The 13760-nt window shown below is 59.8% G+C and overlaps 2 protein-coding genes across 2 annotated transcripts; one reads left to right on the forward strand and one right to left on the reverse strand.

Annotated features, from left to right (window-relative positions):
- Positions 1–446: 446 nt before the first annotated feature.
- LOC127021708 (PHD finger protein 7-like) lies at positions 447–7175 on the reverse strand. The gene is given in 14 exon segments (XM_050904905.1): positions 447–659; positions 926–1178; positions 1428–1485; positions 1667–1785; positions 1938–2051; positions 2267–2330; positions 2333–2372; positions 2459–2621; positions 2704–2828; positions 3109–3152; positions 3155–3209; positions 3302–3393; positions 3725–3849; positions 7048–7175. Coding segments are annotated over 14 exon segments (1593 nt in total).
- On the forward strand, positions 7174–10410 carry LOC127021709 (PHD finger protein 7-like). Its single transcript, XM_050904906.1, has 9 exons — positions 7174–7216; positions 7549–7640; positions 7733–7822; positions 8103–8227; positions 8454–8723; positions 8947–9060; positions 9213–9331; positions 9515–9560; positions 9948–10410. Exons 1-9 carry the CDS (start codon positions 7174–7176, stop codon positions 10408–10410), a joined length of 1362 nt encoding a protein of 453 aa, XP_050760863.1.
- The last annotated feature ends 3350 nt before the right edge of the window (positions 10411–13760 follow it).

Raw genomic sequence — 13760 nt, forward strand, 5'->3', positions numbered from 1 at the left:
TTGTCCAGAAGGAAACAGAGTTGAAGCGCGTCCAAAGTCGCTGGGGCCGTGGCGGGTGATTTTGGGGGGCGAGCCGCAAGGGCCATGCCCGGTGGGCGGGCGCAGCCCACATTGCCGGGAGACGGGCGGTGGCGCCGGCTGGGCCGTGCCGGGCCACCCTCCGGGCCGTCCCGGGGGGCAGGGGCAGAGACCCCCGGTGCCGGGGGTGGGTGTGAACTTCCCCGGGGAAACTGAGCAGGCTGCGGGGCCAGCGAGGCCCGAAGCACACGGCCGTGGCGCTGGGCAGCCGGTCAAGGCCGGCCCGCAAGGAGGGAGGTCTGGGAAGGTGCTGCCGACCCCTGGGGAGAAGACAACCCTATGGGCCCAGCCCCTAACGCTGCCCCTCGAGAAAGGGACGGGAGGAGGAGGAAGCCGACAAATGAGCAAGGAATCTGCCAGTGCAGAGATTAACGGCCAACTTTATTGTGCCGGTGGAGGGGATCAGGGCCAGCACTCGGGGACGGCGCACGGCTGGTCCCGCGGCGGCGCCCGGGCCGGCTGTAGGGATCTGGGGCCCGACGTCGCAACCGGGAGCGATTTCGCATGCGGTCGGGCCCAGGGGGGCTGGAGCTTCTGCCACTCTCAAGCACTGGAGAGCCACAGGAGGCCCCCGATGGCAGCTGGCTGCCAGTGCTGGGGCTGCTGGCCCCGGGTGCTGGGGAGCCGTGGGACGGCCCCAGCTCTGCCGCGCTGGGGGTGCTGCTCTCAGCACTTGGTGCTGGCGCGCGGCTGCTCTCACGGCGTCTTCTGGGCCGGCTGTAGGGATTTTGGGCCCGACGTTGCAAGCGGGAGCGGTCTCGCGCCCGCTCGGGCCCAGGGCGGTGGAGCGGAGGCTGCCCTGAAGTGCTGGAGAGCTGCAGGAGGACCCTGATGGCAGCTGGCTGGCGGTGCTGGGGCTGCTGGTCTCCGGTGCCGGGGAGCCGTGGGACGGACCCAGCACCGCCTGGCTGGGGGTGCTGCTCTCAGCACTTGGTGCTGGCAGGCGGCTGCTCTCACGGCATCTTCTGGGCCGGCTGTAGGGATTTGGGGCCCGACGTTGCAACCGGGAGTGATTTCGCATGCGGTCGGGCCCAGGTGGGCTGGAGCAGCTGCTGCCCTCAAGCACTGGGGAGCTGTGGGATGGCCCCGATGCTGCCTGGCTACCGGTGCTGGGGCTGCTGGTTTCCAGTTCTAGGGAGCCGTGGGACGGCCCCGATGCCGCCATGCTGCCGGTGCTAGGGCTGCTGGTCTCTGGCGCTGGGGAGCCGTGGGACAGCCCCGATGCCGCCTGGCTGGCAGTGCTAGGGCTGCTGGACGCCGGTGCGGGAGATCCGAGAAGCTGCCCTGATGTCACCTGGCTGCCAGTGCTGGGGCTCCTGGTCTCCGGTGCCGGGGAGCTGTGGGCGGGCCCCGATCCTGACTGGATGGCAGTGCTGGGGCCGGCAAGCTCTGAGCTGGCACTGGAGGCTGTAAGGGAAGCAGGAAGGTCAAGGGCACGGCCCCAGGCCCGGGGCAGGATAGGTCAGAGCGGTGCCCCCAGCCCTCCTGGAGCAGAGAGGCTCTGCCAAGCCCACCCTGGGCACCCGCTGCCAGGCCTTGCCTGGCCCCTGGCCCCAGCCCAGGGCCACCCGGGCGCTTTGCCTCTTACCGGTACCCAGGCCAGCACAGCTGTCGCACTCCCAGCTGGCCGTGCTGTTCCTCAAGTAGGAGCAGCGTCTGTGGGTGCCCTCGGCAGCGCAGGAGCAGCACAGGAGCAGTTGCCAGGGCCTGGGGAGGCAAACGGGTTCATGGCTCTGAGGACAAAGTGACCGCAGCACAGGATTGTCCGGCAGAGCTCTTGTTCTCAGTCCTTCCGCTTCGAGCCCTCGGCGAGACAGAGATCGCGTGCGGAGCCCCGGGGTGCAGCTTTGGCAACTTACCCCTCTTCCTCTGCCCGCTCCCTGCCTCCTGGACAAAGGCACTCACTGGCATCGCAGCGGCTGTGCCTCTCGCCTAGTGCTGCGTATGCATGCCCGCTCTCCCATGATGGCAGTCTGATGGAGAAAGGAGAACTGATGAGCCCCTGCTGCCCCGGCATAAGGCAGAGGCAGGGCGTCCCTGCTCTTCTCCCCCTGCCCTGTTTCCGACTGCCCTGTGAAGCTGAAGCCCAGACTCACGGGACAGCGGAGGGCCAGGACTGCTGGGCAGCCCCTGGCACGGCACAGCGCTTGCACCCCCCTGTCTTGTGAGCCGGCAGAAGGACACCAACCTGAAGGGGATTCGGATCCCCACGGTGAGCATTTCCGGGAGAAATGCATCCCTGTCTCTGCAGAGGGGCACTGGAAGCAGGAAATGCCAGCGCGCACAGCCTGTCCCTGCAGGAGAAACAGAAGGGGCATGAGTGAGGCCCCGGTGCTGCTGAGCGCCTGCCGTGCCCCGGGGGCGAGGCAACGGCTCCTACCTGGATGCAGCCCCTGTGGAACCAGGCGTGTTTGCACGCCGGGCACACCATGGTGCCGTAGGACTTTCTGTCCCCCACGAGGTCCAGGCAGATGAGGCAGGTGGTGTTCTCCTCCGGAGCCGCCTCCACTGCCTGCTCCGGGCGGTGCTCCCAGCAGAAGGACCTGGGGGGAAGAGGAAAGGGATGGGCGAGGTGAGACCTGCTGGGTCCTTCCCCGGTGGTGGCGAGGAGGGCAGAGGAGGTACCTGTACTGATAAAGGAACTGGGTGACGCATCCACCCTCCACGGCACAGGGGAGATGGAAGCTGCGGTCGCAGCCCGTCTCCCGGCAGGTGATGGCGGCCCCGCTCTCGCCACAGACGAAGCAGTGCTGGAAAGAGCACAGCAGCCCCCATCAGCGGCAGCCTCAGGGCCTCCCCAGCCAGCCCCACGCCTCCGGGCAGGGCGCAGGATGTGGCCGCTGCTGGGTCACACCCCGCAGATGCGCCCGGCGGACGAGGCTCCTGTGCTGGAGCCTCTGTGGAGCTGCTGGGAGCCAGACTTCTGCCCCAGAGCTGGTTGGAAGGGCTGGGATTTCTTTCTTGGGGTCTGGGCTAAGCTCCCGCAAACCTCTCCTGGCACAGATCTCCCTGTTCTTGTCTGGTCCTCACCTTCTGCGCTGCCCGCTCGACTGTACGTCGAATATCCTCGGGAGAAATCCCATGAGGCCTACTTCCTTGACCCGTTGCTGAAAAAGCTCGTTGGCAAAAAACTGCAGACGAGAAAAGACGAGGAGCTGATGAGGAGAGTGTGGCAGGGACTGCCTGTCGGAAAGCTGGAGGAGGGAGCCCCGGAGGAACTCACCAGGCAAAACACATGGACACAGAGCCCCTGCTTCTGCAGTTTGTGCCCGCAGATATCCGGGTCAGCCTCTGCCCGGCGACACAGCATGCATGCTGGAGGGGAGAGAGCAAATGCCAGCGGGAATGAGCACCTCTGCGGGGCCGGGGGAAGGGTCCCTGAGGGATTGCCCCCAAGGGCTGCTCTGTCCCTGCCTAGCTGGCTGATGGGCAGGGCTGGAGGCCTTGGGGAGGAAGGGGGCATGGCAGGCACGGGTGTCCCAGCAGGCGCCCAGTGCCCGGCCTGGGCCCGCTTGCTGAGGAAAGGAGGGGCCCTGCCCCGGGGCTGTTGGGGAGCTCCTGCCTCCCCCTGCCACCGCTCTCGGCCCCACGCTGACCAGCCCGACAACCCCTCTGCTGTGCTGCGCGAGGGGTACTTTGCTCTCACCCTGCTCCATCGAGTCAGGGGCCTTCTCCTTGCCAACTGACATGGCGCACGTCAACGGTGAGCGCTTGGAGAGTCCCTGTCCCAGCAGCGCCGGGGTGTCTCCTCCAAATGCTCCTCTGCTGACTCTGAGGGAGAAGCAGGACGCGGGTGAGGGAGAAGCGAGACGCGGGTGAGCTTGCAGCACAGGCCCAGAGCCCCGAGGCGTGGGGCCCCCCTCCTCCTCGGCAGCCCCGCGCAAGCCCTGTCCTTCCCCTGCTCTCTCCTCACCTCACCAGGTCGCACTGACGCACGGCCTGTGCCCAGCCTTTCTTTTTGTTGGCTTGGCCCCGCGGGTCACAGTGGCCACTGTGACATCAGCACCGCTGGCCTGCGTGCGCCCCAAATACGGGCAGGGACGCCCTCGGCCGCCTGCCACCCACTCTGAGACGCCCACCGCCTCGCAGGGGTGGGTGTGAAGTGCCGAGGCGGGGGCCCGAGCCCTCGGCACCCACGTAACCGTTGCGGCTGCTCCTGCAGCAAGTGCAGAGTCACATGCCGGTCCCCCGGGGCAGCCGTCGAGGGTGGCACTGGTGGCCCAAAGGTGCCCTTCAGGCAGTGCGACTCCAGGGCTCCAGCCCTGGCCAAGGGAAGTCTCGGCTCCTGCCCCCGGCACGGGGAGCGCTGCCAGCAGGTCGGGGAAGGTGAGCCTTCCTCTCTGCGCCGCACCGGGAGGGCTGCATCTGCAGTACTGCCTCCGGTTCTGGGCTCCCCGGTACAGGGGACAGCAGCGACCTTTGAGCCTGGCCTGGGCTCGCACATCCCATCCGCTCAGCCGCGGTGGGTGGCCGGGGCACAGCACAGGACCTCAGGACGGCACCTAACTGGCGCAGGTGGCCCAACACCTTTCTCCTGAACTCCTTAGCGCTTTGGTGATGTGCTGCCTCTGGAACAAAAAGCAGCGGGACCGCAAGCTGGGGACTCCCGGCGGAAGTGGCCTTTTTCCATGGCAATAAACTGCCCTGCAGAGTCAGTGTGAGCCTTTCCTTGGTGGGGCAGGGAACTGCAAGTGGCTGTGGGGCAGCTTTGGAGGCGGTGGGTGGGAGTGTTGATCTGTTTGAGGGTAGAAAGGCTCTACAGAGGGATCCGGACAGGCTGGGTCGATGGGCCGAGGGTTGTCAAGCCTTGGAACAGGCTGCCCGGGCAAGTGGTTGAGTCACCATCCCTGGAGGTATTTGAAAGACGTGTAGACGTGGCGCTTAGGGACACGGTTTGGTGGTGGACTTGGCAGTGTTGGGTTAACGGTTGGACTCGATGATCTTAGGGGTCTTTTCCAACCTAAATGATGCTATGATTCTAATTACCATTCAATTATGGCTTTAATCACCATTTGATGACCATTTCATTTTCATTCGATCATCGATTACTTACCATTTGATCATCGCTTAACCATTAATAAAGCCCTTTTAGTTAACCCCACAACGATGACTCCTCTGAATAATTCACCTGCGACACCAGGACAAAAACCAGACGGAGTCTCAGGCACAAGCGGAGTAGGAAAAAAGGAATGCGAAATCCAGTATTGGCGAATCCAGGTCCGAAATGCAATTCAGGACCAAGACAGAAACCTGAAACCCCCAGAAGCCCTTCTACAATACTAGCTGGCTGACACTGCTGAGAGTGACTAGAGGCTTCCCAGGCTGCCTCCTTCAGTTCCTGCTTTTAGAGCGTCCTCAGCCATCCTCTTCTACCAGCCACCTTCCAAGCCAAACTCTGGTGCTCAGGGTTTCCCTCTCACCAGGCTTTCTGAGATTTCGCTCGGCCTTCCGACGCCAGGGCATTACAGAGCTCCGTTAGCGAGATGCCGACAGAGGTGAACGGTGCCAGGGAACAAGCACCTCGGTTCAGAGCGAGGCTGCGCATGACCACGGCTCTTGGGCCAGCTCCATTCGAGCTCCGTTGCTCGGCAGTGCCTCAGAGCTCACGTCGCAATCCCCCTGAAGAGCACTACCTGTCCTGGCCATGTCTAGACCTCACGTCTTCCCAATCACGGCAGTCAAGAAGAGAAGGACAAAGCGCTGCCACCGAGTTCTCTCTTGGACCCTCTATACCTCCTTTCCTCCTTCATTGCCTCTTGGTTGGCAGAAAAGCCCATCAGGTCTCCCGGGTTCCCCTGCCTTCCTCCGAGAGGACAGCTGCTCCCTCCTGGAACGCAGCACCTTCCAGGCTGCATTAAGGCCTAGCAGGAAGGCGCCTAATGCACACACCGTAAGACCGCCTGTAGTTTGCCTGAAGAGCAGAGGGTTGTTCAAATCTGTACAGCCACCCCACGGGATTTCCTGCCCTTCAGAGTCAGTGTGAGCCTTTCCTTGGTGGGGCAGGGAACTGCAAGTGGCTGTGGGGCAGCTTCGGAAGCGCCAGAAAGGCGCATATGCGAGCAAAGAGAGCAGGGGAGCCCCTCTCCTGGGCAGCTCTCGGCCTGGCCATGCCTTTACAGGTGATTTTGGGGACTTCCCTGCTGGAGAAGTGGGGAGGGAAAGCTGTTGGGGTTAGAGTCTGTGACTCAGCGCTCTAAATCTTGCCAAACCTCTCCCGTCAGCTCAGAGTGTTTTGCCAGCCATAGTCCGAAAGGTCCGAAAGGCTGGGGTCGCTCCTCTGGGCAGACCCTAGGGGTGGTGGCCACTCACTGGCATGGGCCAGAGCCCCCCAGGAAGCTCCCCCAGGGCAAAGGCTGAACTGCCCCTGAGGCTGGCCGTACCCCAGGGTCTGGACCCCAAGGGATGGCCCATCAAGTAGGGGCAGTGCTTCCTTGGCCTCATGTCTCACTCAGTTTGGACTCCTGTTTTGAACAGGAGCTGGGGATTTTGCCATCTGATATTCCTTCGAAAAAACAAAACTGAAGTCTGTAAACCAACCCCACTACTGCTATATTCTGCACCCCTGAGCTGGAAACACATGCAGAGGCAAACAACGCTGTATGTCATGCAGGAAGGCAGCTCTTGACACCATTTAGTCCAAGCGCCTGCTCAAGCAGGGTCCCCTGGAGCAGGCTGCCCAGGCCTGTACCCACTCAGATTTTGCCTTTCTCCGAGGCACAGTGGGGGGCAGGCGGCTGAGGGCGTCCCTGCCCGTATTTGGGGCGCACGCAGGCCAGCGGTGCTGATGTCACAGTGGCCACTGTGACCCGCGGGGCCAAGCCAACAAAAAGAAAGGCTGGGCACAGGCCGTGCGTCAGTGCGACCTGGTGAGGTGAGGAGAGAGCAGGGGAAGGACAGGGCTTGCGCGGGGCTGCCGAGGAGGAGGGGGGCCCCACGCCTCGGGGCTCTGGGCCTGTGCTGCAAGCTCACCCGCGTCTCGCTTCTCCCTCACCCGCGTCCTGCTTCTCCCTCAGAGTCAGCAGAGGAGCATTTGGAGGAGACACCCCGGCGCTGCTGGGACAGGGACTCTCCAAGCGCTCACCGTTGACGTGCGCCATGTCTGCAAGGAAGCGGAAGGCCCCTGACTTGACGGAGCAGGGTGAGAGCAAAGTACCCCTCGTGCAGCACAGCAGAGGGGTTGTCGGGCTGGTCAGCGTGGGGCCGAGAGCGGTGGCAGGGGGAGGCAGGAGCTCCCCAACAGCCCCGGGGCAGGGCCCCTCCTTTCCTCAGCAAGCGGGGCCCAGGCCGGGCACTGGGCGCCTGCCGGGACACCCGTGCCTGCCATGCCCCCTTCCTCCCCAAGGCCTCCAGCCCTGCCCATCAGCCAGCTAGGCAGGGACAGAGCAGCCCTTGGGGGCAATCCCTCAGGGACCCTTCCCCCGGCCCCACAGAGGTGCTCATTCCCACTGGCATTTGCTCTCTCCCCTCCAGCATGCATGCTGTGTCGCCGGGCAGAGGCTGACCCGGATATCTGCGGGCACAAACTGCAGAAGCAAGGGCTCTGTGCCCATAAGTTTTGCCTGGTGAGTTCCTCCGGGGCTCCCTCCTCCAGCTTTCCGACAGGCAGTCCCTGCCACACTCTCCTCATCAGCTCCTCGTCTTTTCTCTTCTGCAGTTTTTAGGCAATGGGATTTTTCAGGAAGGGAGTAGGGATGGAGTTCCCCTTGAGGATATTAGACGCAGGATCAAGCAGGCAGCGCAGAAGGTGAGGACCAGACAAGAACAGGGAGATCTGTGCCAGGAGAGGTTTGCGGGAGCTTAGCCCAGACCCCAAGAAAGAAATCCCAGCCCTTCCAACCAGCTCTGGGGCAGAAGTCTGGCTCCCAGCAGCTCCACAGAGGCTCCAGCACAGGAGCCTCATCCGCCGGGCGCATCTGCGGGGTGTGACCCAGCAGCGGCCACATCCTGCGCCCTGCCCGGAGGCGTGGGGCTGGCTGAGGAGGCCCTGAGGCTGCCGCTGATGGGGGCTGCTGTGCTCTTTCCAGCACTGCTTCGTCTGTGGCGAGAGTGGGGCCGCCATCACCTGCCGGGAGACGGGCTGCGACCGCAGCTTCCATCTCCCCTGTGCCGTGGAGGGTGGATGTGTCACCCAGTTCTTTGGGCTCTACAGGTAGGGGCAGCTGGCCCTTCACAGGGGAGGCTCCTCGCCTTCCGTCCCCTTCCTGCCAGCAGCAGCAAAACAAGAAATGAACCTGCAGTGACACTTCCCAGTAGCCGGTCAGAGGCAGAGCCAGACAAGGTCTGGGGCTCCTTCACACCTCCTCTTCCCTCCTCGCCACCACCGGGGAAGGACCCAGCAGGTCTCACCTCGCCCATCCCTTTCCTCTTCCCCCCAGGTCCTTCTGCTGGGAGCACCGCCCGGAGCAGGCAGTGGAGGCGGCTCCGGAGGAGAACACCACCTGCCTCATCTGCCTGGACCTTGTGGGGCACAGAAAGTCCTATGACACCATGGTGTGCCCGGCGTGCAAACACGCCTGGTTCCACAGGGGCTGCATCCAGAAGCAGGCTATCCACGCTGGCTTCTCCGGCTTCTGCTGCCCACATTGTCAAAATGAATATCGATTTCTGACAGAAATGCTCACCATGGGGATCCGAGTTCCTAGGAGGTTGGTTTTTTTTGCTTCCCAGCTCAAAAGAGAGGAGGGTGCAAGCGCTGTGCCGTACCAGGGGCTGCCCCAGCAGTCCTGGCCCTCCGCTGTCCCGTGAGTCTGGGCTTCAGCTTCATAGGGCAGTCGGAAACAGGGCAGGGGGAGAAGAGCAGGGACGCCCTGCCTCTGCCTTATGCCAGGGCAGCAGGGGCTCATAGGTTTTCCCTTCCTTCAATAAAAGAGGACCATCATGGGAGGACGACGGTGCCTATGAACAATTATATGAGAGGCACAGCCGCTGCGATGCCAGTGAGTGCCTTTGTCCAGGAGGCAGGGAGCGGGCAGAGGAAGAGGGGTAAGTTGCCAAAGCTGCACCCCGGGGCTCCGCACGCGATCTCTGTCTCGCCAAGGGCTCGAAGCGGAAGGACTGAGAACAAGAGCTCTGCCGGACAATCCCGTGCTGCGGTCACTTTGTCCTCAGAGCCATGAACCCGTTTGCCTCCCCAGGCCCTGGCAACTGCTCCTGTGCTGCTCCTGCGCTGCCGAGGGCACCCACAGACGCTGCTCCTTCATGAAGCACAGCACAGCCAGCTGGGAGTGTGACAGCTGTGCTGGCCTGGGTACCGGTAAGAGGCAAAGCGCCCGGGTGGCCCTGGGCTGGGGCCAGGGGCCAGGCAAGGCCTGGCAGCGGGTGCCCAGGGTGGGCTTGGCAGAGCCTCTCTGCTCCAGGAGGGCTGGGGGCACCGCTCTGACCTATCCTGCCCCGGGCCTGGGGGCCGTGCCCTTGACCTTCCTGCTTCCCCTTACAGCCTCCAGTGCCAGCTCAGAGCTTGCCGGCCCCAGCACTGCCATCCAGTCAGGATCGGGGCCCGCCCACAGCTCCCCGGCACCGGAGACCAGGAGCCCCAGCACTGGCAGCCAGGCGGCATTAGGGCCGTCCCACGGCTCCCCAGCACCGGAGACCAGGAGCCCTAGCACTGGTAGCCAGGCGGCATCGGGGCTGTCCCACAGCTCCCCAGTGCTTGAGAGCAGCAGCTGCTCCAGCCCACCTGGGCCCGACCGCATGCGAAATCACTCCCGGTTGCAACGTCGGGCCCCAAATCCCTACAGCCGGCCCAGAAGACGCCGTGAGAGCAGCCGCCTGCCAGCACCAAGTGCTGAGAGCAGCACCCCCAGCCAGGCGGTGCTGGGTCCGTCCCACGGCTCCCCGGCACTGGAGACCAGCAGCCCCAGCACCGCCAGCCAGCTGCCATCAGGGTCCTCCTGCAGCTCTCCAGCACTTCAGGGCAGCCTCCGCTCCACCCGCCCTGGGCCCGAGCGGGCGCGAGACCGCTCCCGCTTGCAACGTCGGGCCCAAAATCCCTACAGCCGGCCCAGAAGACGCCGTGAGAGCAGCCGCGCGCCAGCACCAAGTGCTGAGAGCAGCACCCCCAGCGCGGCAGAGCTGGGGCTGTCCCACGGCTCCCCAGCACCCGGGGCCAGCAGCCCCAGCACTGGCAGCCAGCTGCCATCGGGGGCCTCCTGTGGCTCTCCAGTGCTTGAGAGTGGCAGAAGCTCCAGCCCCCCTGGGCCCGACCGCATGCGAAATCGCTCCCGGTTGCGACGTCGGGCCCCAGATCCCTACAGCCGGCCCGGGCGCCGCCGCGGGACCAGCCGTGCGCCGTCCCCGAGTGCTGGCCCTGATCCCCCTCCACCGGCACAATAAAGTTGGCCGTTAATCTCTGCACTGGCAGACTCCTTGCTCATTTGTCGGCTTCCTCCTCCTCCTGTCCCTTTCTCGAGGGGCAGCGTTAGGGGCTGGGCCCATAGGGTTGTCTTCTCCCCAGGGGTCGGCAGCACCTTCCCCAGACCTCCCTCCTTGCGGGCTGGCCTTGGCTGGCTGCCCAGCACCACGGCCGTGTGCTTCGGGCCTCGCTGGCCCCGCAGCCTGCTGTTCTGAGATAGCGTCAAGGATGTTTCCTTATAGCTGAGGAGCTCAGAAAACTCCAGAGCTTCCTTTGGATGACGAGAGCCGTTCCCATGGCTGTTTATAGGGTCCCGGCCTTTCAGCTCTGTGTTCAGAGCAGGGATAGCTCTTATGGGATCTCTCTCAGGGCTGGCAACAGTATCTGGCCACAGGACCACTGTGCTGGGCTATTGGGGGCAGAATGCTCTGTGCTCTGATGCTTGTCTTTGTGGGGCCCTGCCTGGGAGCCCCAGGGCCCTGTGCAGCCACCCAAGCACCAGGAAGACATTTCTGGAGAGTACAGGGGGCTTTATTCCTCTGTAACTTGCTATGTAAACCCAGGTCTCTTACAGCAGACTCACAGAAACGCAAAGGTTTCTACCTGGGAAACAATAACTTCACAGTCTTTCTCTTCCAAGGTATGGGGAAATCACAACACCGCGCAATTCAGGCACTTTTTCCATCTTAGCACCAGACATTGGGACACAGCCTTACATGCTGCAGACTCACTGGCTAATTCACTCTGGAAAGCAACTGAATTTCTCTGCTTCATAGTCCTTGATACAGTTCTTGAGCTCATATACAACTTCAGGTCGAGTATGGAAAACAATCCACATTTCACATGTGCATATGGTTATAGCATTGGTGGAGCTCAAGAAACAGCCTTTTGCAGAAACCACCTTGGGAAGCCTATTGAACTCGGGAGATCTTCCTCCCAGTCACGAGTCTGGACCTGCCCAACTATTTGGCATACAATGCAACACGGCCCCCCAAAACCACACGCCCCGGCCCCAGCGTCAGCCCTCGCCCCAGCACGGGCAGGAGATATCCACACCTGAAGAGCGGTTTTGGTGCGAATTGGGTTCACTGAGAGAAAAGTTACGCTGAAAGATGAGATAGGTTTGTGTTGATACCAGTGTGTGTTGTTAGACAGTAGCAATTAGTGCCCCAGTAATGACTGCGTGGACCCACCTAATGAATACTGTCTACTGGTAAACCTAAGGTAAGACTATTCGGGGAGAAACGATGTACCACAAAGTGGCTGCCGGTCACTCTTTATGCATCCCATTAAAAACCTTTACCTTTTCACCCCTGACACAGTAAATTTTACCCTTTTAGGGCAAGATAATATAAATACTTAGGTGTTAAGTGATGATATTGCATAAACAGCACTGCTTATATAAACACAATTGTTTTTTTTTCAGCAGCCCTATCTGTAACTGTCTTGTTATTGTGCTTAAAGGATGGAGCGTGTGCTCTTCCCCAACTTTGTCATGTGATCAGAAAAAGTAGATGTGATCATAGGACTTACCAGGTGAAGTCTCAGAAAAGGAGAAGCGCTCTTGATATGGTGTGCATCAGTGGCATCACTTTATCTGATGGATCCAATTCTGCACAGACATGTGCAGGAAAGGTGAATGTGATCTTTAGTGGATATGCAAGAGGATATTTAACCTGGTCAGGGTAGTAAAAGATCACAGTTTGTCTGAGCGCTGAGCTAAAGCATGGCTGAAATCATCAGAGTTTTATCTGTAAGTACTTTGAAGGGCGAGCACCAGAAAAAGGCTTCTTTAAGCTGGCTCACAATGACAGTGCTACAGCAGTAACTGTATGCAAGCTGGCCTTGAATAAATGGGGTTGGAAGTCAGAAGTTTTCCTATTGGAATGGCTGGGGGCTTTCGGTGGGAATAGTTTAGCAGCTCTGCTCTTGAGGGGGAACTCGATCAGTTTGTTAAAGAGTTTTTATGGTACTAATTGTGTGAAATCATCAGGTTGCTGTTTTGCAGGATAGGATGAACTCCTCAATAACAGGTATACCAAAACAGGAGGTCATTTCTGCCTCCCTCAGCCTTAGCCCTTGTGTTGTGGTGGGTTGGGTGTACACTGGACCTCTTCTGAGGTGATTCAAATCACTAACCTGGCAGAAAACCAACTGGGGAAAAAAAGTCCCACAAGCCCCTAGCTGATCTGCTGATCAGCTGGTGAATTGAATCAGTTGAGGAAGAGTCTCATGGGTGCCACAGCTGATGGAAGAAGAGAGGAACAAAGTAGAGGAGCCAAATTCTTCTCTTTTGGTGTGCTCGGCCCTTGTTCGCTCAGCTCAGCCACCTGAGAACCGGCCTAGACCTTTGGTTTCCATTGTTATTTTATTGTGCTGCAGTAGCGGAGTTGTGAGATGGAGGGAGTAATTTTGTTGGTTGCCTTGTTTTGTTCGTAATTTCACAAGATATTTTGGAATAGGTTTAGCTACCTGTCATTTCCTTATTGGTGATACAGGAAGGAGAGAGTTGTCAGGTGACATTACGTGTCTGCAGAGGAAAAATTTGGTGAACCAGGCATAAGCATGGGTAAACACATTAGTAGAAGTACCGTGGTATTGGTATTGGTACCGGAGAAGTTCCTCTTTGCTTGTGTTTAATGAACCTCCACATTTAACCCCTTAGAACTTTTTTTTTTCTTTCTAATGTTGGCTGAAATATTCAGGTATGTCTTGGTGCCAGAGAGTCCAGACTGAGTTTTCAAATGGCAAAATCAGTTTAAATACCCCAGGAAATACCCCTTACTTTTCTTCTGAAGGAACATGATTTGTTGTCTTTGCCTTTTCTTGTTTACTTTCTCTGAACAGCTATACCTGAAGTAATTTGAGCTTCTCGGATGGAGTGTGGTTTAGGAGCAAAATATCAGGGTATGTCTTGTTTCTGTGGTATGTGATAATGTGATAGGAAGGAAAATGAGGAATAAAAACCAGCTGACTGCAGCATTTATCACTGCAAACTGTAATGATACTCTTGCTAAAGATTTTTCTTGGGAAATGATTTTTGCTTAAGCTTTGAGAAGTATTTTTGTGTGACAGTTGGAAGCTTTTAATGTGCCGTTCTTACATAGCAGTCATTCAGGCTTGAGAGGGGAAAGAGAGAGAGAAAACAGCCAGTATGTTAAGGCATGTATCAGCCCAATGCAATGCAATGCTTAAAAGCATGGGATGTCCCCTAAGAAATCCATCCTAGTACATGAGCATCTCCATTTCCTTACCATTGTAGCTGCACCAGTTGACGCTTGCAGTGGGAAGGAAGATGCCACTTGACTGATTTTAGTCCTAGGAATCTCTG

Source organism: Gymnogyps californianus, chromosome 13, assembly GCF_018139145.2.
Source record: "Gymnogyps californianus isolate 813 chromosome 13, ASM1813914v2, whole genome shotgun sequence".
Classification (NCBI taxonomy): Eukaryota; Metazoa; Chordata; class Aves; order Accipitriformes; family Cathartidae; genus Gymnogyps; species Gymnogyps californianus.